We start from the raw sequence: 23,221 nt of genomic DNA on the forward strand, positions 1-23,221 counted from the left end.
AGACGGTAATATAAAATACAAAAATATGAGAGTTCATCATGAATCACCTCTCATCAGGTGAAAGACAGGGTCCCTCTACACACATCGACAACAACCTCCCTCAGAGCATCGTTACTCATCGCGCCACAAAACAACTACTTCAGGACTCAGACTGAGTGACGTCAACGATTGAAACGCTATTAGCGCGAACCACCGCTAACTAGCTAGCCATTTCACATCGATTATACCTCTCATCAGGTGACAGTCATGTGACATTCTATAGTTCATCATGTGGCCCCTCTCATCCGGTGACAGTCATGTGACATTCTATAGTTCATCATGTGGCACCTCTCATCAGGTGACAGTCATGTGACATTCTAGAGTTCATCATGAGGCACCTCTCATCAGGTGACAGTCATGTGACATTCTTAAGACGCTGTAAGGTGTGGAACGTACACAGACACTTGGAAGCCCAAGTCCCAAACATATCCTTTCCGCCCCAAGCTGACCCCAATGGATACTAAACCTGACCCTGCTAGATGTGGCAGTCTGGTGTTGTAAAATGGTGCGCTGCCTAGGGGCTTAACCCTGTCCCAGCCATTAGCAACCTGTGGGTTACACAGGGAGCAGTGACATTCAACTGATAAAAACATCACAAAACTTTCTGACAGCTGTTATAAAAATTGAGCACACAGCCATGCAGTCTCCGTCACAGGATGACACCTTTCCAAAGAATCAGTTTGTCAAATGTCTGCCCTGCTTGAGCTGCCCAGGTCAATTGTCAGTGCTGTTATTGTGAAATGTAAACATCTCGGAGCAACAACGGCTCAGCGGCGAAGTGGTAGGCCACACAAGCTCACAGAACGGGAGTTCTGAGTGCTGAAGCGCGTAGTGCTTAAAAATCGTCTGTCTTCGGTAACACTCACTACGGAGTCCCAAACTGCCTCTGGAAGGAACGTCAGCACAAGAACTGTTCGTTTCTATGGCCAAGCAGCCACATACAAGCCTAAGACCGCCATGCGCAATGCGAAGCATCGGTTGGAATGGTGTAAAGCTCACCGTCATTGGAATCTGTAGCAGTGGAGACACAGTCTCTGGAGTGATGAATCACTCTTCATCATCTGGCAGACGAATCTGGGTTTCACAGATGCCAAGAGAATGCTACCTTCCCCAATGCAGAGTGCCAACTGTAAAGTTTGATGGAGGAGGAGCAATGGTATGTGGCTGTTTTTCATGGTTCAGGCTAGGCCTTTAGCTCCAGTGAAGGGAAATCTTAAAGCTACAGATTCTGGGCTTCCAATTTTGAGGCCACAGTTTTAGGAAGGCCCTTTCCTGTTTCATCATGACAATGCCCCTGTCCACAAAGTGAGGTCCGTACAGTATAGAGACAAAGTAGAATCACAATTCAACGGCTCAGACAGAAGAGGTATGTGGCAGGGTCTACAGTCAATCACGGATTACAAAAAGAAAACCAGCCCAGTCACGGACCAGGATGTCTTGCTCCCAGGCAGACTAAATAACTTTTTGCCCGCTTTGAGGACAATACAGTGCCTCTGACACGGCCCGCAACCAAAACATGCGGACTCTCCTTCACTGCAGCTGAGGTGAGTAAAACATTTAAACGTGTTAACCCTCGCAAGGCTGCAGGCCCAGACGGCATCCCCAGCCACGCCCTCAGAGCATGCGTGTGTTTACGGACATATTCAATCAATCCCTATCCCAGTCTGCTGTTCCCACATGCTTCAAGAGGGCCACCATTGTTCCTGTTCCCAAGAAAGCTAAGGTAACTGAGCTAAACGCACTCACTTCCGTCATCATGAAGTGCTTTGAGAGACTAGTCAAGGACCATATTACCTCCACCCTACCTGACACCCTAGACCCACTCCAATTTGCTTACCACCCAAATAGGTCCACAGACGATGCAATCTCAACCACACTGCACACTGCCCTAACCCATCTGGACAAGAGGAATACCTATGTGAGAATGCTGTTCATCGACTACAGCTCAGCATTTAACACCATAGTACCCTCCAAACTCGTCATCAAGCTCGAGACCCTGGGTCTCGACCCCGCCCTGTGCAACTGGGTACTGGAATTCCTGACGAGCCGCCCCCAGGTGCTAGGCAACAACATCTCCACCCCGCTGATCCTCAACACTGGGGCCCCACAAGGGTGCGTTCTGAGCCCTCTCCTGTACTCCCTGTTCACCCACGACTGCTTGGCCACGTACGCCTCCAACTCAATCATCAAGTTTGCGGACGACACAACAGTGGTAGGCTTGATTACCAACAACGACGAGACGGCCTACAGGGAGGAGGTGAGGGCCCTTGGAGTGTGGTGTCAGGAAAATAACCTCACACTCAACGTCAACAAAACTAAGGAGATGATTGTGGACTTCAGGAAACAGCAGAGGGAACACCCCCCTATCCACATCGATGGGACATTAGTGGAGAGGGTAGTAAGATTTAAGTTCCTCGGCGTACACATCACAGACAAACTGAATTGGTCCACCCACACAGACAGCATCATGAAGAAGGCGCAGCAGCGGCTCGTCAACCTCAGGAGGCTGAAGAAATTTGGCTTGTCACCAAAAGCACTCACAAACTTCTACAGATGCACAATCGAGAGCATCCTGTCGGGCTGTATCACCGCCTGGTACGGCAACTGCTCTGCCCACAACCGTAAGGCTCTCCAGAGGATAGTGAGGTCTGCACAACGCATCACCGGGGGCAAACTACCTGCCCTCCAGGACTCCTACACCACCCGATGTCACAGGAAGGCCATAAAGATCATCAAGGACAACAACCACCCGAGCCACTGCCTGTTCACCCCGCTATCATCCAGAAGGCGAGGTCAGTACAGGTGCATCAAAGCTGGGACCGAGAGACTGAAAAACAGCTTCTATCTCAAGGCCATCAGACTGTTAAACAGCCACCACTAACATTGAGTGGCTGCTGCCAACACACTGACTCAACTCCAGCCACTTTAATAATGGGAATTGATGGGAATTGATGTAAAATATATCACTAGCCACTTTAAACAATGCTACTTAATATAATGTTTACATACCCTACATTATTTATCTCATATGTATACGTATATACTGTACTCTATATCATCTACTGCATCTTTATGTAATACATGTATCACTAGCCACTTTAACTATGCCACTTTGTTTACATACTCATCTCATATGTATATACTGTACTCGATACCATCTACTGCATCTTGCCTATGCCGCTCTTTACCATCACTCATTCATATATCTTTATGTACATATTCTTTATCCCTTTACACTTGTGTGTATAAGGTAGTAGTTTTGGAATTGTTAGTTAGATTACTCGTTGGTTATTACTGCATTGTCGGAACTAGAAGCACAAGCATTTCGCTACCCTCGCATTAACATCTGCTAACCATGTGCATGTGACAAATACAATTTGATTTGATTTGATTTTAAATGGTTTATCGAGATCCGTGTGGAAGAACTTGACTGGCCTGCATAGAGCCCTGACCTCAACCCCACTGAACACCTTTGGGATTAACCCTTTAAACAACGCCCAAGATGTTGCAAGACAGTGCTGCTTGGCAGGCTCGTGTTTCGAAGGACGCATGACTCTGGAAATTCGCCTCTCCCGATAAAATGCTACTAGACCCCTGGTGGAGGGGGTTATATGCCAGTGGGATAGCCTCCACAATAAAGCCCTGCTACTAGACTCCTGGTGGAGGGGGTTATATGCCAGTGGGATAGCCTCCACAATAAAGCTCTGCTACTAGACTCCTGGTGGAGGGGGTTATATGCCAGTGGGATAGCCTCCACAATAAAACCCTGCTACTAGACCCCTGGTGGAGGGATATGCCAGTGGGATAGCCTCCACAATAAAACCCTGCTACTAGACCCCAGGTGGAGGGGGTTATATGCCAGTGGGATAGCCTCCACAATAAAGCCCTGCTACTAGACCCCAGGTGGAGGGGGTTATATGCCAGTGGGATAGCCTCCACAATAAAGCCCTGCTACAAGACCCCTGGTGGAGGGGGTTATATGCCAGTGGGATAGCCTCCACAATAAAGCCCTGTTACTAGACCCCTGGTGGAGGGGGTTATATGCCAGTGGGATAGCCTCCACAATAAAGCCCTGCTACTAGACCCCAGGTGGAGGGGGTTATATGCCAGTGGGATAGCCTCCACAATAAAACCCTGCTACTAGACCCCTGGTGGAGGGGGTTATATGCCAGTGGGATAGCCTCCACAATAAAGCCCTGCTACTAGACCCCTGGTGGAGGGGGTTATATGCCAGTGGGATAGCCTCCACAATAAAGCCCTGCTACTAGACCCCTGGTGGAGGGATATGCCAGTGGGATAGCCTCCACAATAAAGCCCTGCTACTAGACCCCTGGTGGAGGGGGTTATATGCCAGTGGGATAGCCTCCACAATAAAGCCCTGCTACTAGACCCCAGGTGGAGGGGGTTATATGCCAGTGGGATAGCCTCCACAATAAAACCCTGCTACTAGACCCCTAGTGGAGGGGGTTATATGCCAGTGGGATAGCCTCCACAATAAAGCCCTGCTACTAGACCCCTGGTGGAGGGGGTTATATGCCAGTGGGATAGCCTCCACAATAAAACCCTGCTACTAGACCCCTGGTGGAGGGGGTTATATGCCAGTGGGATAGCCTCCACAATAAAGCCCTGCTACTAGACCCCAGGTGGAGGGGGTTATATGCCAGTGGGATAGCCTCCACAATAAAGCCCTGCTACTAGACCCCAGGTGGAGGGGGTTATATGCCAGTGGGATAGCCTCCACAATAAAGCCCTGCTACTAGACCCCAGGTGGAGGGGGTTATATGCCAGTGGGATAGCCTCCACAATTAAACCCTGCTACTAGACCCCAGGTGGAGGGGGTTATATGCCAGTGGGATAGCCTCCACAATAAAACCCTGCTACTAGACCCCTGGTGGAGGGGGTTAAATGCCAGTGGGATAGCCTCCACAATAAAGCCCTGCTACTAGACCCCTGGTGGAGGGATATGCCAGTGGGATAGCCTCCACAATAAAACCCTGCTACTAGACCCCTGGTGGAGGGGGTTATATGCCAGTGGGATAGCCTCCACAATAAAGCCCTGCTACTAGACCCCTGGTGGAGGGATATGCCAGTGGGATAGCCTCCACAATAAAACCCTGCTACTAGACCCCTGGTGGAGGGGGTTATATGCCAGTGGGATAGCCTCCACAATAAAACCCTGCTACTAGACCCCTAGTGGAGGGGGTTATATGCCAGTGGGATAGCCTCCACAATAAAGCCCTGCTACTAGACCCCAGGTGGAGGGGGTTATATGCCAGTGGGATAGCCTCCACAATAAAGCCCTGCTACTAGACCCCTGGTGGAGGGGGTTATATGCCAGTGGGATAGCCTCCAAAATAAAGCCCTGCTACTAGACCCCTGGTGGAGGGGGTTATATGCCAGTGGGATAGCCTCCACCATAAAGCCCTGCTACTAGACCCCTGGTGGAAGGGGTTATATGCCAGTGGGATAGCCTCCACAATAAAGCCCTGCTACTAGACCCCTGGTGGAGGGGGTTATATGCCAGTGGGATAGCCTCCACAATAAAGCCCTGCTACTAGACCCCTGGTGGAGGGGGTTAAATGCCAGTGGGATAGCCTCCACAATAAAGCCCTGCTACTAGACCCCTGGTGGAGGGGGTTATATGCCAGTGGGATAGCCTCCACAATAAAGCCCTGCTACTAGACCCCAGGTGGAGGGGGTTATATGCCAGTGGGATAGCCTCCACAATAAAGCCCTGCTACTAGACCCCTAGTGGAGGGGGTTATATGCCAGTGGGATAGCCTCCACAATAAAACCCTGCTACTAGACCCCAGGTGGAGGGGGTTATATGCCAGTGGGATAGCCTCCACAATAAAGCCCTGCTACTAGACCCCTGGTGGAGGGATATGCCAGTGGGATAGCCTCCACAATAAAACCCTGCTACTAGACCCCTGGTGGAGGGGGTTATATGCCAGTGGGATAGCCTCCACAATAAAGCCCTGCTACTAGACCCCTGGTGGAGGGGGTTATATGCCAGTGGGATAGCCTCCACAATAAAGCCCTGCTACTAGACCCCTGGTGGAGGGGGTTATATGCCAGTGGGATAGCCTCCACAATAAAGCCCTGCTACTAGACCCCTGGTGGAGGGATATGCCAGTGGGATAGCCTCCACAATAAAGCCCTGCTACTAGACCCCTGGTGGAGGGGGTTATATGCCAGTGGGATAGCCTCCACAATAAAGCCCTGCTACTAGACCCCAGGTGGAGGGGGTTATATGCCAGTGGGATAGCCTCCACAATAAAGCCCTGCTACTAGACCCCAGGTGGAGGGGGTTATATGCCAGTGGGATAGCCTCCACCATAAAGCCCTGCTACTAGACCCCTGGTGGAGGGGGTTATATGCCAGTGGGATAGCCTCCACAATAAAGCCCTGCTACTAGACCCCTGGTGGAGGGGGTTATATGCCAGTGGGATAGCCTCCACAATAAAGCCCTGCTACTAGACCCCTGGTGGAGAGGGTTATATGCCAGTGGGATAGCCTCCACAATAAAGCCCTGCTACTAGACCCCAGGTGGAGGGGGTTATATGCCAGTGGGATAGCCTCCACAATAAAACCCTGCTACTAGACCCCTGGTGGAGGGATATGCCAGTGGGATAGCCTCCACAATAAAGCCCTGCTACTAGACCCCTGGTGGAGGGGGTTATATGCCAGTGGGATAGCCTCCACAATAAAGCCCTGCTACTAGACCCCTGGTGGAGGGGGTTATATGCCAGTGGGATAGCCTCCACAATAAAGCCCTGCTACTAGACCCCAGGTGGAGGGGGTTATATGCCAGTGGGATAGCCTCCACAATAAAACCCTGCTACTAGACCCCAGGTGGAGGGGGTTATATGCCAGTGGGATAGCCTCCACAATAAAGCCCTGCTACTAGACCCCTGGTGGAGGGGGTTATATGCCAGTGGGATAGCCTCCACAATAAAGCCCTGCTACTAGACCCCAGGTGGAGGGGGTTATATGTCAGTGGGATAGCCTCCACAATAAAGCCCTGCTACTAGACCCCAGGTGGAGGGGGTTATATGCCAGTGGGATAGCCTCCACAATAAAGCCCTGCTACTAGACCCCAGGTGGAGGGGGTTATATGCCAGTGGGATAGCCTCCACCATAAAGCCCTGCTACTAGACCCCTGGTGGAGGGGGTTATATGCCAGTGGGATAGCCTCCACAATAAAGCCCTGCTACTAGACCCCTGGTGGAGGGGGTTATATGCCAGTGGGATAGCCTCCACAATAAAGCCCTGCTACTAGACCCCTGGTGGAGAGGGTTATATGCCAGTGGGATAGCCTCCACAATAAAGCCCTGCTACTAGACCCCAGGTGGAGGGGGTTATATGCCAGTGGGATAGCCTCCACAATAAAACCCTGCTACTAGACCCCTGGTGGAGGGATATGCCAGTGGGATAGCCTCCACAATAAAACCCTGCTACTAGACCCCTGGTGGAGGGGGTTATATGCCAGTGGGATAGCCTCCACAATAAAGCCCTGCTACTAGACCCCTGGTGGAGGGGGTTATATGCCAGTGGGATAGCCTCCACAATAAAACCCTGCTACTAGACCCCAGGTGGAGGGGGTTATATGCCAGTGGGATAGCCTCCACAATAAAGCCCTGCTACTAGACCCCTGGTGGAGGGGGTTATATGCCAGTGGGATAGCCTCCACAATAAAACCCTGCTACTAGACCCCAGGTGGAGGGGGTTATATGCCAGTGGGATAGCCTCCACAATAAAACCCTGCTACTAGACCCCAGGTGGAGGGGGTTATATGCCAGTGGGATAGCCTCCACAATAAAGCCCTGCTACTAGACCCCTGGTGGAGGGGGTTATATGCCAGTGGGATAGCCTCCACAATAAAGCCCTGCTACTAGACCCCAGGTGGAGGGGGTTATATGTCAGTGGGATAGCCTCCACAATAAAGCCCTGCTACTAGACCCCAGGTGGAGGGGGTTATATGCCAGTGGGATAGCCTCCACAATTAAGCCCTGCTACTAGACCCCTGGTGGAGGGGGTTATATGCCAGTGGGATAGCCTCCACAATAAAGCCCTGCTACTAGACCCCTGGTGGAGGGGGTTATATGCCAGTGGGATAGCCTCCACAATAAAGCCCTGCTACTAGACCCCAGGTGGAGGGGGTTATATGCCAGTGGGATAGCCTCCACAATAAAGCCCTGCTACTAGACCCCAGGTGGAGGGGGTTATATGCCAGTGGGATAGCCTCCACAATAAAGCCCTGCTACTAGACCCCAGGTGGAGGGGGTTATATGCCAGTGGGATAGCCTCCACAATAAAGCCCTGCTACTAGACCCCAGGTGGAGGGGGTTATATGCCAGTGGGATAGCCTCCACAATAAAGCCCTGCTACTAGACCCCTGGTGGAGGGGGTTATATGCCAGTGGGATAGCCTCCACAATAAAGCCCTGCTACTAGACCCCTGGTGGAGGGGGTTATATGCCAGTGGGATAGCCTCCACAATAAAGCCCTGCTACTAGACCCCTGGTGGAGGGATATGCCAGTGGGATAGCCTCCACAATAAAGCCCTGCTACTAGACCCCTGGTGGAGGGGGTTATATGCCAGTGGGATAGCCTCCACAATAAAGCCCTGCTACTAGACCCCAGGTGGAGGGGGTTATATGCCAGTGGGATAGCCTCCACAATATAACCCTGCTACTAGACCCCTGGTGGAGGGGGTTATATGCCAGTGGGATAGCCTCCACAATAAAGCCCTGCTACTAGACCCCTGGTGGAGGGGGTTATGTGCCAGTGGGATAGCCTCCACAATAAAGCCCTGCTACTAGACCCCTGGTGGAGGGGGTTATATGCCAGTGGGATAGCCTCCACAATAAAACCCTGCTACTAGACCCCAGGTGGAGGGGGTTATATGCCAGTGGGATAGCCTCCACAATAAAGCCCTGCTACTAGACCCCTAGTGGAGGGGGTTAAATGCCAGTGGGATAGCCTCCACAATAAAGCCCTGCTACTAGACCCCTGGTGGAGGGGGTTATATGCCAGTGGGATAGCCTCCACAATAAAACCCTGCTACTAGACCCCTAGTGGAGGGGGTTATATGCCAGTGGGATAGCCTCCACAATAAAGCCCTGCTACTAGACCCCAGGTGGAGGGGGTTATATGCCAGTGGGATAGCCTCCACAATAAAGCCCTGCTACTAGACCCCTGGTGGAGGGGGTTATATGCCAGTGGGATAGCCTCCACAATAAAGCCCTGCTACTAGACCCCAGGTGGAGGGGGTTATATGCCAGTGGGATAGCCTCCACAATAAAACCCTGCTACTAGACCCCTGGTGGAGGGGGTTATATGCCAGTGGGATAGCCTCCACAATAAAGCCCTGCTACTAGACCCCTGGTGGAGGGGGTTATATGCCAGTGGGATAGCCTCCACAATAAAGCCCTGCTACTAGACCCCTGGTGGAGGGGGTTAAATGCCAGTGGGATAGCCTCCACAATAAAGCCCTGCTACTAGACCCCTGGTGGAGGGGGTTATATGCCAGTGGGATAGCCTCCACAATAAAGCCCTGCTACTAGACCCCTGGTGGAGGGGGTTAAATGCCAGTGGGATAGCCTCCACAATAAAGCCCTGCTACTAGACCCCTGGTGGAGGGGGTTATATGCCAGTGGGATAGCCTCCACAATAAAGCCCTGCTACTAGACCCCTGGTGGAGGGGGTTATATGCCAGTGGGATAGCCTCCACAATAAAGCCCTGCTACTAGACCCCTGGTGGAGGGGGTTATATGCCAGTGGGATAGCCTCCACAATAAAGCCCTGCTACTAGACCCCAGGTGGAGGGGGTTATATGCCAGTGGGATAGCCTCCACAATAAAACCCTGCTACTAGACCCCAGGTGGAGGGGGTTATATGCCAGTGGGATAGCCTCCACAATAAAGCCCTGCTACTAGACCCCTGGTGGAGGGGGTTATATGCCAGTGGGATAGCCTCCACAATAAAGCCCTGCTACTAGACCCCAGGTGGAGGGGGTTAAATGCCAGTGGGATAGCCTCCACAATAAAGCCCTGCTACTAGACCCCTGGTGGAGGGGGTTATATGCCAGTGGGATAGCCTCCACAATAAAGCCCTGCTACTAGACCCCTGGTGGAGGGGGTTATATGCCAGTGGGATAGCCTCCACAATAAAGCCCTGCTACTAGACCCCTGGTGGAGGGGGTTATATGCCAGTGGGATAGCCTCCACAATAAAACCCTGCTACTAGACCCCTAGTGGAGGGGGTTATATGCCAGTGGGATAGCCTCCACAATAAAGCCCTGCTACTAGACCCCTGGTGGAGGGGGTTATATGCCAGTGGGATAGCCTCCACAATAAAGCCCTGCTACTAGACCCCTAGTGGAGGGGGTTATATGCCAGTGGGATAGCCTCCACAATGAAGCCCTGCTACTAGACTCCTAGTGGAGGGGGTTATATGCCAGTGGGATAGCCTCCACAATAAAGCCCTGCTACTAGACCCCTGGTGGAGGGGGTTATATGCCAGTGGGATAGCCTCCACAATAAAACCCTGCTACTAGACCCCTGGTGGAGGGTGTTATATGCCAGTGGGATAGCCTCCACAATAAAGCCCTGCTACTAGACCCCTGGTGGAGGGGGTTATATGCCAGTGGGATAGCCTCCACAATAAAGCCCTGCTACTAGACCCCAGGTGGAGGGGGTTATATGCCAGTGGGATAGCCTCCACAATAAAGCCCTGCTACTAGACCCCTGGTGGAGGGGGTTATATGCCAGTGGGATAGCCTCCACAATAAAGCCCTGCTACTAGACCCCAGGTGGAGGGGGTTATATGCCAGTGGGATAGCCTCCACAATAAAGCCCTGCTACTAGACCCCAGGTGGAGGGGGTTATATGCCAGTGGGATAGCCTCCAAAATAAAACCCTGCTACTAGACCCCTAGTGGAGGGGGTTATATGCCAGTGGGATAGCCTCCACAATAAAGCCCTGCTACTAGACCCCTGGTGGAGGGGGTTATATGCCAGTGGGATAGCCTCCACAATAAAGCCCTGCTACTAGACCCCTAGTGGAGGGGGTTATATGCCAGTGGGATAGCCTCCACAATAAAGCCCTGCTACTAGACCCCTAGTGGAGGGGGTTATATGCCAGTGGGATAGCCTCCACAATAAAGCCCTGCTACTAGACCCCTGGTGGAGGGGGTTATATGCCAGTGGGATAGCCTCCACAATAAAACCCTGCTACTAGACCCCTGGTGGAGGGGGTTATATGCCAGTGGGATAGCCTCCACAATAAAGCCCTGCTATCAGACCCCTGGTGGAGGGGGTTATATGCCAGTGGGATAGCCTCCACAATAAAGCCCTGCTACTAGACCCCAGGTGGAGGGGGTTATATGCCAGTGGGATAGCCTCCACAATAAAGCCCTGCTACTAGACCCCTGGTGGAGGGGGTTATATGCCAGTGGGATAGCCTCCACAATAAAGCCCTGCTACTAGACCCCTGGTGGAGGGGGTTATATGCCAGTGGGATAGCCTCCACAATAAAGCCCTGCTACTAGACCCCTGGTGGAGGGGGTTATATGCCAGTGGGATAGCCTCCACAATAAAGCCCTGCTACTAGACCCCTGGTGGAGGGGGTTATATGCCAGTGGAATAGCCTCCACAATAAAGCCCTGCTGCTAGCTGGATATCCTGGATCCATTTAATGTACGTGCACAAAGATCTTTCCGGGCACAGGGCATGTAAACTTGTGATGCTCTTCAGAAGGAACTCGGAACTCCCGTTCTGTGAGCTTGTGTGGCCTACCACTTCGCCGCTGAGCCGTTGTTGCTCCTAGATGTTTACATTTCACTATAACAGCAGAAATTTGACAAACTGATTCTTTGGAAAGGTGTCATCGTGTGACGGAGACTGCATGGCTGTGTGATCAATTTTTATAACAGCTGTCAGAAGTTTTGTGATGTTTTATTCACTTGAATGCCACTGCTCCCTGTGTAACCCACAGGTTGCTAATGGCTGGGACAGGGTTAGGCCCCTAGGCAGCGCACCATTGTACAACACCAGACTGCCACATCTAGCAGGGTCAGGTTTAGTATCCATTGGGGTCAGCTTGGGGCGGAAAGGATATGTTTGGGACTTGGGCTTCCAAGTGTCTCTGTACGTTCCACACCTTACAGCGTCTTAAGAATGTCACATGACTGTCACCTGATGAGAGGTGCCTCGTGATGAACTCTAGAATGTCACATGACTGTCACCTGATGAGAGGTGCCACATGATGAACTCTAGAATGTCACATGACTCTCACCTGATGAGAGGTGCCACATGATGAACTACAGAATGTCACATGACTGTCACCTGATGAGAGGTGACTCATGATGAACTCTAGAATGTCACATGGCTGTCACCAGATGAGAGGTGACTCATGATGAACTCTAGAATGTCTCATGACTGTCACATGATGAGAGGTGACTCATGATGAACTCTAGAATGTCACATGACTTTGACCTGATGAGAGGTGACTCATGATGAACTCTAGAATGTCACAGAACTGTCACCTGATGAGAGGTGACTCATGATGAACTCTAGAATGTCACATGACTGTCACATGATGAGAGGTGACTCATGATGAACTCTAGAAGGTCACATGACTGTCACATGATGAGAGGTGACTCATGATGAACTCTAGAATGTCACATGACAGTCACCTGATGAGAGGTGCTACATGATGAACTCTACACCTGTACAGGCTTCCTTGATAATATGGAGTGTTTGTCTCAACTCTTCCTCTTTTTAAAGCTCTCCTTATTGTATTAGAATGGCATTCATCTTGTGTTTATTCTACACATTACTGTCTTAAGTATGTCACACGACTCACCTGATGAGAGCGGAAATTCAGTGTTTTGTTTATTTTCCAGGTAAGAGGGACATGTCATTCATTCATGGATGTGTCACCTTAACAATGCCCCTTTTTCTAAGAACCAAGTTCTGGAGAAGGAAGCAGAATAAATTGAGATGATAATAAATTGAGATTGAGATGATGGGAAACACTACAATGAGTCGGTATTTATCAAAAACCCTTCCTTCTAAATGTGAAAGTCACTGAAGCCTACTCTTTGAATAAAAATAATTTTCTTCCAACATTGCACGTTGCCCTTACAACACTGAGTTCACTTCACACAGACTCCCAGAGCATCACCGTGTGATAATGAAGTGAGGAGGTGTGTTTAGATGAGTGTCTGGCTCTGAAATCCACTGACCAGTAGATGGGGCTATAGCAGGAGAAGCCAGAATCCAGCTCTGTGTACCAGCTACAGGAAAGTAGGCTGTATGTTTGTGTACGTTCCACACCTTATTGTGTCTTAAGACTGTCAGATTACTGTCAACTGATGAGAGGGGAAATTCATAGAGTTTGTACTTCCTCCTAATGAACTGTGTCTGAATGATGATGAATATGACCTAGGGAATGTCACCACGGCTCAGTCTTTCACCTGTACTGTCATTCTAGATGATTAACACCTGTAGTTTCCACCTGCGGCTCAGCCCTCCTGGCAGGACCGTATATAAGAGATCACACAGGTTGAGGACTCCACATCACTGAGACTTCTACTACCACAGTTTCATACTGACCTACAGAGCCTCTGCTGTGACCATCATCCACACATCAGACCACCGTCCAGACAGACGGAGACATCTGAGACTCCGGCAGAAGCAGACAGAGGTATGGAGGAGAGCAAATAAGTATTGAAGACTTTGGTATGCTTTCATGGGCTTTAACCTCTCTCTCTCGCTCTCTCTCTCTCTCTCCAGCCTTTACAGGAGCAGTGGTAGGCTTTCGGACAGATCACACCAGGGGACAGTGGTTCTTCAAGTCTGACCCACTTCAGGTAAGATTCTCTTTTCATCAAAATGTTTTTTCTCTCCATAAGTTTCAGAGGAACGTCAATAAATATGTCTTGTCATAAATATGGACATGTTAAAAGATATCTAGTCAGGTTGTTTAACTTGCCTAACTGTGGTGAGAAGGTAATTCCATGTTGACTGCAGTAATAACATGTACCTTCCTTGACAAACACTGGAACCTGGACACACACACACCAGACAATTACAGGTCACTGAGGGCAGTGCAGAGCAGAGAAGGTGTTTCTGTTCTGTTTCTGTGTGTGTTTCAGTGTGTTTCAGTGTGTTTCTGTGTGTGTGTAAGGCCAATTTCGAGTTTTCATAACAATCGGTAATCGGTATTTTTGGACACCGATTATGGCCGATTGAACTCCAAGAAGAGACTGCGTGGCAGGCTGACTACCTGTCAGCAAGGAGCCAAGCTAAGTTGCAAGCTATCTTATAAAAAACAATCATTCTTAACATAATCACTAGTTAACTACACATAGTTGATGCTATTACTAGTTTATCTAGCTTGTCCTGCATTGCGTATAATCGATACGGTGCCTGTTAATTTATCATCGAATCACAGCCTACTTCGCCAAACGGGTGATTTAAGAAGCACATTCGCGAAAAAAGCACTTTCGTTGCACCAATGTGTACCTAGCCATAAACATCAACGCCTTTCTTAAAATCAATACTCAAGTATATATTTTTTAACATGCATATTTAGTTAATATTGCCTGCTAACATAAATTTATTTTAACAAGGGAAATTGTTTCACGTCTCTTGCGTTCTGTGAGACAGAGTCGGGGTATATGCAGCAGTTTGGGCCGCCTGGCTCGTTGCAAACTGTGTGAAGACCATCTTCCTGACAAAGACCATAATTAATTTGCCAGAATTGTACATAATTATGACATAAAGGTGAAGGTTGTGCAACAGCAATATTTAGACTGATGGATGCCACCCGTTAGATAAAACACGGAACGGAACAGCTTTATGTATGTATGCTTTCATGGGCTTTAACCTATCGCTCTCTCTCTCTGTCTCTCTCTCTCGGAACGGTTCCGTATTTCACTGAATGAATAAACGTTTTGTTTTGGAAATGATAGTTTCCGGATATGGTAGGCAGCAGCAGGCTCGTAAGCATTCATTCAAACAGCACTTTTCTGCATTTGCCAGCAGCTCTTCGCTGTGCTTCAAGCATTGAGCTGTTTATGACTTCAAGCCTATCGACTCCCGAGATTAGGCTGGCAATACTATAATGCCTATAAGAACATCCAATAGTCCCTTAGGGCTCTGGTTAACACAAGACCCCTTGTCTATTCCCTTAGGGCTCTGGTTAACATGAGACCCCCTGTCTATTCCCTTAGGGCTCTGGTTAACATGAGACCCCCTGTCTATTCCCTTAGGGCTCTGGTTAACATGAGACCCCCTGTCTATTCCCTTAGGGCTCCGGTTAACATGAGACCCCCTCTCTCATGTTGTGACTAACTCAGCCACCAGTGGTACAGCCGGACTCCATAAACAACCCAGAATACATGTGACGGGAATACCAGAGGGAGAAGGGAGAAAGAGAGCAAGAGAGAAAGAGAGAGAGAGAGAGAGAGAGAGAGAGAGAGAGGGAGAGGGACAGGGAGAGGGACAGGGACAGGGAGAGGGAGAGGGAGAGGGAGAGAGAGGGAGAGGGACAGGGAGAGAGAGAGAGAGAGAGAGAGCGAGAGAGAGAGGGAGAGGGACAGGGAGAGGGACAGGGACAGGGAGAGGGAGAGGGAGAGAGAGAGGGAGAGGGAGAGAGAGAGAGAGAGAGAGAGAGAGGGAGAGGGATAGAAGCTGAGGTTTAAGAAGATAAACAGAAATACCTATGTTAGGACGACTGTTTATGGCCTGGGCACAACTCAAAGACACACTCCCTTTGTCTCTCTGTTCTCCCTCTCTTTCCAGGTTATAAAAACAGCCTTCACCCAGTGGAGTTGACACAGTCAGGACTGGCGTGTAGAGCAGCCAACCCAGAGATGAGTGTGTCAACGTGTCAGATGAAGGAACGTTACAACCAGCAGGGATTCCTCTCTGCTGTACCGGTCCTAGACGACACAGAGCTGAGGGAGGCCAGACAGGCCTTCAACCACCTGGAGAGAGAGTTCGGTGAGTGGAGGGGGACGAGGAGGAGGGGGGGGGGGGGTTAGGGTTAGAGGTCAATACATCTGTAATATCACCATGATTATGTTTTTATTTTATTTTACCTTTATGTAACAAGGCAGGTTCATATTTTCAATGATGGCCTAGGAACAGAAGGTTAACAGCCTTGTTTGTTCAACCTTTTATGGTTAAACATGTCCTTTAAATGGAATCTATTGAATGATATCTTCATCTGTCTATCTGTATTGAATTATATCTAACTCTGTCTATCTGTATTGAATTACATCTAACTCTGTCTACCTGTATTGAATTACATCTAACTCTGTCTATCTGTATTGAATTATATCTAACTCTGTCTATCTGTATTGAATTATATCTAACTCTGTCTACCTGTATTGAATTACATCTAACTCTGTCTATCTGTATTGAATTATATCTAACTCTGTCTATCTGTATTGAATGATATCTTCATCTGTCTATCTGTATTGAATTATATCTAACTCTGTCTATCTGTATTGAATTACATCTAACTCTGTCTACCTGTATTGAATTACATCTACCTCTGTCTATCTGTATTGAATTATATCTACCTTTGTCTATCTGTATTGAGCATATCTAACTCCGTCTACCTGTATTGGATGATATCTACCTGTGTCTATCTGTATTGAACATATCTAACTCCGTCTACCTGTATTGAACATTTCTACCTCTGTCTACCTGTATTGAACATATCTACCTCTGTCTACCTGTATTGAATGATATCTACCTGTATCGACATGTACGTAATAATATCTACCTCTGTCTACCTGTATTGAATGATATCTACCTGTATCGACATGTACGTAATGATATCTACCTGTGTCTACCTGTATTGAATGATAACGACCTGTCTCTACATGTGTTGAATGATATCTGCCTGTATTGAATGATATCTACCTGTATTGAACATATCTACCCGTGTCTACCTGTATTGCATGATATCAACCTGTCTCTACATGTGTTGAATTACATCTAACTCTGTCTACCTGTATTGAATCACATCTAACTCTGTCTACCTGTATTGAACATTTTTACCTCTGTCTACCTGTATTGAACATATCTACCTCTGTCTACCTGTATTGAATTACATCTAACTCTGTCTGCCGGTATTAAACATATCTAACTCTGTCTATCTGCATTGAATTACATCTAACTCTGTCTACCTGTATTGAACAGATCTACCTCTGTCTACCTGTATTGAATGATATCTATCTGTATTGAATGATATCTACCTGTATACAATTATATCTATCTGTATTGAATGATATCTATATGTATCTACCTTTATTGAATGATATCTACCTGTATTGAATGATATCTACCTGTTTTGAATGATATCTACCTGTATTGAATGATATCTACCTGTATTGAATGATATCTACCTGTATTGAATGATACCTATCTGTATTGAATAATATCTACCTTTGTCTACCTGTAATGAATGATACCTACCTGTATTGAATGATATCTATCTGTATCTCCCTGTATTGAATTATATCTACCTGTATTGACTGATATCTACCTGTGTCTACCTGACTTCAGGTAAGGAGTATACCCAGTACAGTCTCCACAATGTGCACCTGCAGTACCCCTGGGTGATGGGCCTGGCCAAACACCCCCACATCCTACAGGTGGTACAGTCCATCCTGGGCTCTGATGTCATCCTGCTAGACTCACGCTTCATCTGCAAGTACCCAACAACCCCCACACCCCACCCCACAGCCACACAGGCAGGAAATGATGCCATCACTCTGACCAGTGAGGAGGAAGTGAGGTCATCAGAGAAGGACCAGCAGAGTGAGACTGGACTGCCCTTCGTGGCCTGGCACCAGGATATGAGGTGAGTACATCACTAGTACTTCTACAGCTACATTACTATTACAATACTAATACTACTGTTAGTTACAAGTATCTCAAAAATAGTAAAATACTACTAGAGTACTACCACCGCTACCAATACTGCTTGTAGTACTGTTACTACAACTACTACAGTAGTACTACAATATTACAACTACTACATCACTACTGCAACCACTACTGCTACTACTACTAATACTACTACAACTACAATACTACTAATACTACTACCACAATACTACTACAATATTACTACTACTACACCAGTCCTACTACTACAATACAACTACTACTACTACTACAATACTACAGCTACTACTACCACAACACTACTACAATACTACTACTACTATCACAATACTACTTCTACTACTACAGTACTACTACTGCTACTACTACAACTATCACAATCCCACTCCTACTACTACAGTACTACTACTGCTACCAATACTGCTTGTAGTACTGTCACTACAACTACTACAGTAGTACTACAATATTACTACTGCTACACCACTCCTACTACTACAGTAAGTTTTGAGTAATAACAAGTATTTACTCAGCAGCTGTCTGATTCCTCCAGGTACTGGGGAATAGCTGGGGGTCCAGTCCTGTCGGTGTGGCTGGCTCTAGACGACTCACTGGCAGAAAACGGAGCCCTGAAGGTCATCCCAGGTATTGCAGCTCCCCTGACCACCTAAAACTCACCAAATAATTTAGTTTCCAGAAACGGCCAGTTCAGTTCTAATTGGTGCCACAACTAGATAAATAAATACTTAAATGTCTCCTCAAAATATGTATCTGCATTTAGCCAGGTACAGTTAATGTTCTGAAAGCCTCTTTCTCTCATTCTAGCATGACATGACTGCAGTAAATGACTGTGATAAGATGTCCTTTCATAGACAAACAGAAGACTAGAGTCTGTGTGGTTAGTAAAGTGTTCACTCTCCTCTCCTCTCCTCTCCTCTCCTCTCCTCTCCTCTCCTCTCCTCTCCTCTCCTCTCCTCTCCTCTCCCCCTCCCCTCTTCCCCCTCCTCCTCCAGGAAGCCACTGCTCTGGCATGCTGCCCCACCAACTCGCCTCCCGCCCCGGAAACATGCTGTCAGTCAACCAGGAGATCCCTGAGGAGCTGGTGCAAACGGATAGCGCTCTACTCTGCCCCCTGCTGGCTGGGCAGATGTCTGTAAGTCACACTAGCCCCCCTACTGGGGGTTCTTGTCTTTTTAAGAACAACAAATGTCAGCAAACAGACATTCTGTATTACAGTGAGCTTCCCATCCCAAGTCCTACTGGGCATTCTGTATTACAGGGAGCTTCCCATCCCAGGTCCTACTGGGCATTCTGTATTACAGGGAGCTTCCCATCCCAAGTCCTACTGGGCATTCTGTATTACAGTGAGCTTCCCATCCCAAGTCCTACTAGACATTCTGTATTACAGGGAGCTTCCCATCCCAAGTCCTACTGGGCATTCTGTATTACAGGGAGCTTCCCATCCCAGGTCCTACTGGGCATTCTGTATTACAGGGAGCTTCCCATCCCAGGTCCTACTGGGCATTCTGTATTACAGGGAGCTTCCCATCCCAGGTCCTACTAGACATTCTGTATTACAGGGAGCTTCCCATCCCAGGTCCTACTAGACATTCTGTATTACAGGGAGCTTCCCATCCCAAGTCCTACTGGGCATTCTGTATTACAGAGAGCTTCCCATCCCAGGTCCTACTGGACATTCTGTATTACAGGGAGCTTCCCATCCCAGGTCCTACTGGACATTCTGTATTACAGGGAGCTTCCCATCCCAGGTCCTACTGGGCATTCTGTATTACAGGGAGCTTCCCATCCCAGGTCCTACTAGACATTCTGTATTACAGGGAGCTTCCCATCCCAGGTCCTACTAGACATTCTGTATTACAGGGAGCTTCCCATCCCAGGTCCTACTAGACATTCTGTATTACAGGGAGCTTCCCATCCCAAATCCTACTAGACATTCTGTATTACAGGGAAATACACTCTATTCTCTGTTCTTCTACAACTATATTGTGTTTCTCACTAATTGTGCTGTACAAACAATAAGAATTAAGGTGCCATTTGGGATTGTGACTTGATGTTGATGGTTAACCCAATCAGATCCATGATGGGTTCCTGGTCCACGCCAGTGACCCCAACACATCCCAGAAGAGACGCTGTGGCTTCGTGATCCGATACGTCCCTACCTGTGCCTACCCTATACAGGTGAGAACTACTGTAGATATGTCTCTACCTGTATCTACCCTATACAGGTGAGAACTACTGTAGATATGTCTCTACCTGTATCTACCCTATACAGGTGAGAACTACTGTAGATATGTCTCTACCTGTATCTACCCTATACAGGTGAGAACTACTGTAGATATGTCTCTACCTGTATCTACCCTATACAGGTGAGAACTACTGTAGATATGTCTCTACCTGTATCTACCCTATACAGGTGAGAACTACTGTAGATATGTCTCTACCTGTATCTACCCTATACAGGTGAGAACTACTGTAGATATGTCTCTACCTGTATCTACCCTATACAGGTGAGAACTACTGTACATATGTATCCACCTGTCTCTACCCTTTACAGGTGAGAACTACTGTAGATATGTCTATACCTGTATCTACCCTATACAGGTGAGAACTACTGTACATATGTATCCACCTGTCTCTACCCTTTACAGGTGAGAACTACTGTAGATATGTCTCTACCTGTGTCTACCCTATGTTTCTCTCAATCTCTCTCTCTGCAGGACCCAGACCGTCCCAGGCGTTTCCATGCTACAGTGATGGCCAGTGGATCAGACCAGTTCAGTCACTTCTCCACCTTGCTGTGATGAGCCTTACAGCACAACTACAACCATATCCATAGAGATACCATTACCGTATTACTGTCTGATACTTAGAGGAACCTAATGATACTGTATTCACCTTGATGACTTACTGCTGTGTTCACCTTGATGACTTACTGCTGTGTTCACCTTGATGACTTACTGCTGTATTCACCTTGATGACTTACTGCTGTGTTCACCTTGATGACTTACTGCTGTGTTCACCTTGATGACTTACTGTTGTGTTCACCTTGATGACTTACTGTTGTATTCACCTTGATGACTTACTGCTGTGTTCACCTTGATGACTTACTGTTGTGTTCACCTTGATGACTTACTGCTGTGTTCACCTTGATGATATCGGATGAACGGTTTAAAAATCACTTTTTGTACATAGCCCCCCATATTAGGAGACCAAAAGTACTGGGACAAATGAACTTCTATGTATTAAAGTAGCCAAAAGTTTAGTATTTGGTCCCATGTTCATAGCACACATTAACTATATCAATCTTGTGACTCTACAAACTTGTTGGATGCATTTGTTGTTTGTTTTGGTTGAGTTTCAGATTATTTTAGAATAGAAATGTTGAATAATGGAGGATTAGAATCGACTATGTTTCTAAACACTTCTACATTAACGTGGATGTTATCATGATTACGGATAATCCTGAATGAATCTTGATTAATGATGAGTGAGAACCTTACAGACAAAAACATCACACTCTCCAAAAATGCTAACCTCCCTGTTATTGTAATGGTGAGAGGTTAGCATGTCTTGGGGGTATGATATAAAATGCTAACCTCCCCTGTTATTGTAATGGTGAGAGGTTAGCATGTCTTGGGGGTATGATATAAAATGCTGACCTCTGTTTTCGGGGTATGATGTGTGCATTTAACTTTTTTTACTTTCTCCCTCGTCATTATTCATTCAGGACTATATGTCGTCATGGTAACGTCCATGTAGAAGTGTTTAGAACCGTACAGCATGTGTCACTGTCCCAATACCGGTGGAGCTCACAGTATCTGGGTTGGACTGGGTCGGGCTGGGTTGGACTGGGTTGGACTTGAGTCTATCTCCTGTTTCTGTAGAGTGAACCAGAACGGCCCATAGGGCAGGAGTCCATCTCCTGTTTCTGTAGAGTGAACCAGAACGGCCCGTAGGGCAGGAGTCCATCTCCTGTTTCTGTAGAGTGAACCAGAACGGCCCATAGGGCAGGAGTCCATCTCCTGTTTCTGTAGAGTGGACCAGAACAGCCCATAGGGCAGAAGTCCATCTCCTGTTTCTGTAGAGTGAACCAGAACGGCCCATAGGGCAGGAGTCCATCTCCTGTTTCTGTAGAGTGGACCAGAACGGCCCATAGGGCAGGAGTCCATCTCTTGTTTCTGTAGAGTGAACCAGAACGGCCCATAGGGCAGGAGTCCATCTCCTGTTTCTGTAGAGTGAACCAGAACGGCCCGTAGGGCAGGAGTCCATCTCCTGTTTCTGTAGAGTGAACCAGAACGGCCCATAGGGCAGGAGTCCATCTCCTGTTTCTGTAGAGTGAACCAGAACGGCCTGTAGGGCAGGAGTCCATCTCTTGTTTCTGTAGAGTGAACCAGAACGGCCCATAGGGCAGGAGTCCATCTCCTGTTTCTGTAGAGTGAACCAGAACGGCCTGTAGGGCAGGAGTTCGTCTCCTGTTTCTGTAGAGTGAACCAGAACGGCCCATAGGGCAGGAGTCCATCTCTTGTTTCTGTAGAGTGAACCAGAATGGCCCATAGGGCAGGAGTCCATCTCCTGTTTCTGTAGAGTGGACCAGAACGGCCCATAGGGCAGGAGTCCATCTCCTGTTTCTGTAGAGTGAACCAGAACGGCCCGTAGGGAAGGAGTCCATCTCCTGTTTCTGTAGAGTGGACCAGAACGGCCCATAGGGCAGGAGTCCATCTCCTGTTTCTGTAGAGTGAACAAAAAGGCGAGCCACTCTGAAGGTGACCTGAGCTGACCTGTTATTTTAGTGCATTGATAATGATAATAATTACATGTATAAAATGTGAATGGAGGACTAATTAAATGCTGTATGAACATGTAAGCTAATGTATCTGGGACTTCATGCTATATTACCTCTTCATGTGTCGTATTGTGATTTACGTGTTGAATAAACCATCTCACTATACACTGGCATCTTTCTCTGTGGAACTTGGTGGGCCTTACTTTGTATCAAACTATGTTTCATTTGTAAAAGATTCTGGGATTGGGATTTTAACCAGTTGAATGAAAGGGCAACATGTAGATTTCCACCTAAATAAACTTACCCAAACATCATTATTTTTCACGAGGAGGCTACAAACAATAACGGGTGATGCTGCGTAGCTTTAGAAAGGTCTGGAAATCCCCTTCCTGTAACGCTCCGGGTGTCGTGGGTGTGGAGTCAGACGCAGGAAACAGAGAGTGCGAG

At 48.0% G+C, this 23,221-nt stretch overlaps 1 protein-coding gene across 1 annotated transcript; it reads left to right on the forward strand.

Moving 5' to 3' along the window:
- The first annotated feature begins 13,611 nt into the window (after window positions 1-13,611).
- Window positions 13,612-22,939, forward strand: LOC118946074 (uncharacterized). The gene is made up of 8 exons (XM_090219359.1): window positions 13,612-13,750; window positions 13,840-13,916; window positions 15,853-16,053; window positions 17,629-17,926; window positions 18,524-18,615; window positions 18,984-19,123; window positions 20,065-20,169; window positions 20,709-22,939. The coding sequence occupies exons 3-8, from the start codon at window positions 15,924-15,926 to the stop codon at window positions 20,790-20,792; spliced, it is 849 nt and encodes a 282-aa protein (XP_090075485.1). The 5' UTR covers window positions 13,612-13,750; window positions 13,840-13,916; window positions 15,853-15,923; the 3' UTR covers window positions 20,793-22,939.
- The last annotated feature ends 282 nt before the right edge of the window (window positions 22,940-23,221 follow it).

Source organism: Oncorhynchus mykiss, chromosome 25 (assembly GCF_057628025.1).
Source record: "Oncorhynchus mykiss isolate SJ-2025 chromosome 25, ASM5762802v1, whole genome shotgun sequence".
NCBI classification, from domain to species: domain Eukaryota; kingdom Metazoa; phylum Chordata; class Actinopteri; order Salmoniformes; family Salmonidae; genus Oncorhynchus; species Oncorhynchus mykiss.

What these genes read in the sequence shown, in the direction of transcription:
- LOC118946074 (XM_090219359.1), top strand. Translation starts at nt 15,924, where the DNA reads ATGAGTGTGTCAACGTGTCAGATGAAGGAACGTTACAACCAGCAGGGA. An exon ending in GCCTGGCACCAGGATATGAG is followed by an intron (nt 17,927 to 18,523) that starts GTGAGTACATCA and finishes TGATTCCTCCAG; the next exon opens with GTACTGGGGAATAGCTGGGG. An exon ending in TGCTGGCTGGGCAGATGTCT is followed by an intron (nt 19,124 to 20,064) that starts GTAAGTCACACT and finishes TAACCCAATCAG; the next exon opens with ATCCATGATGGGTTCCTGGT.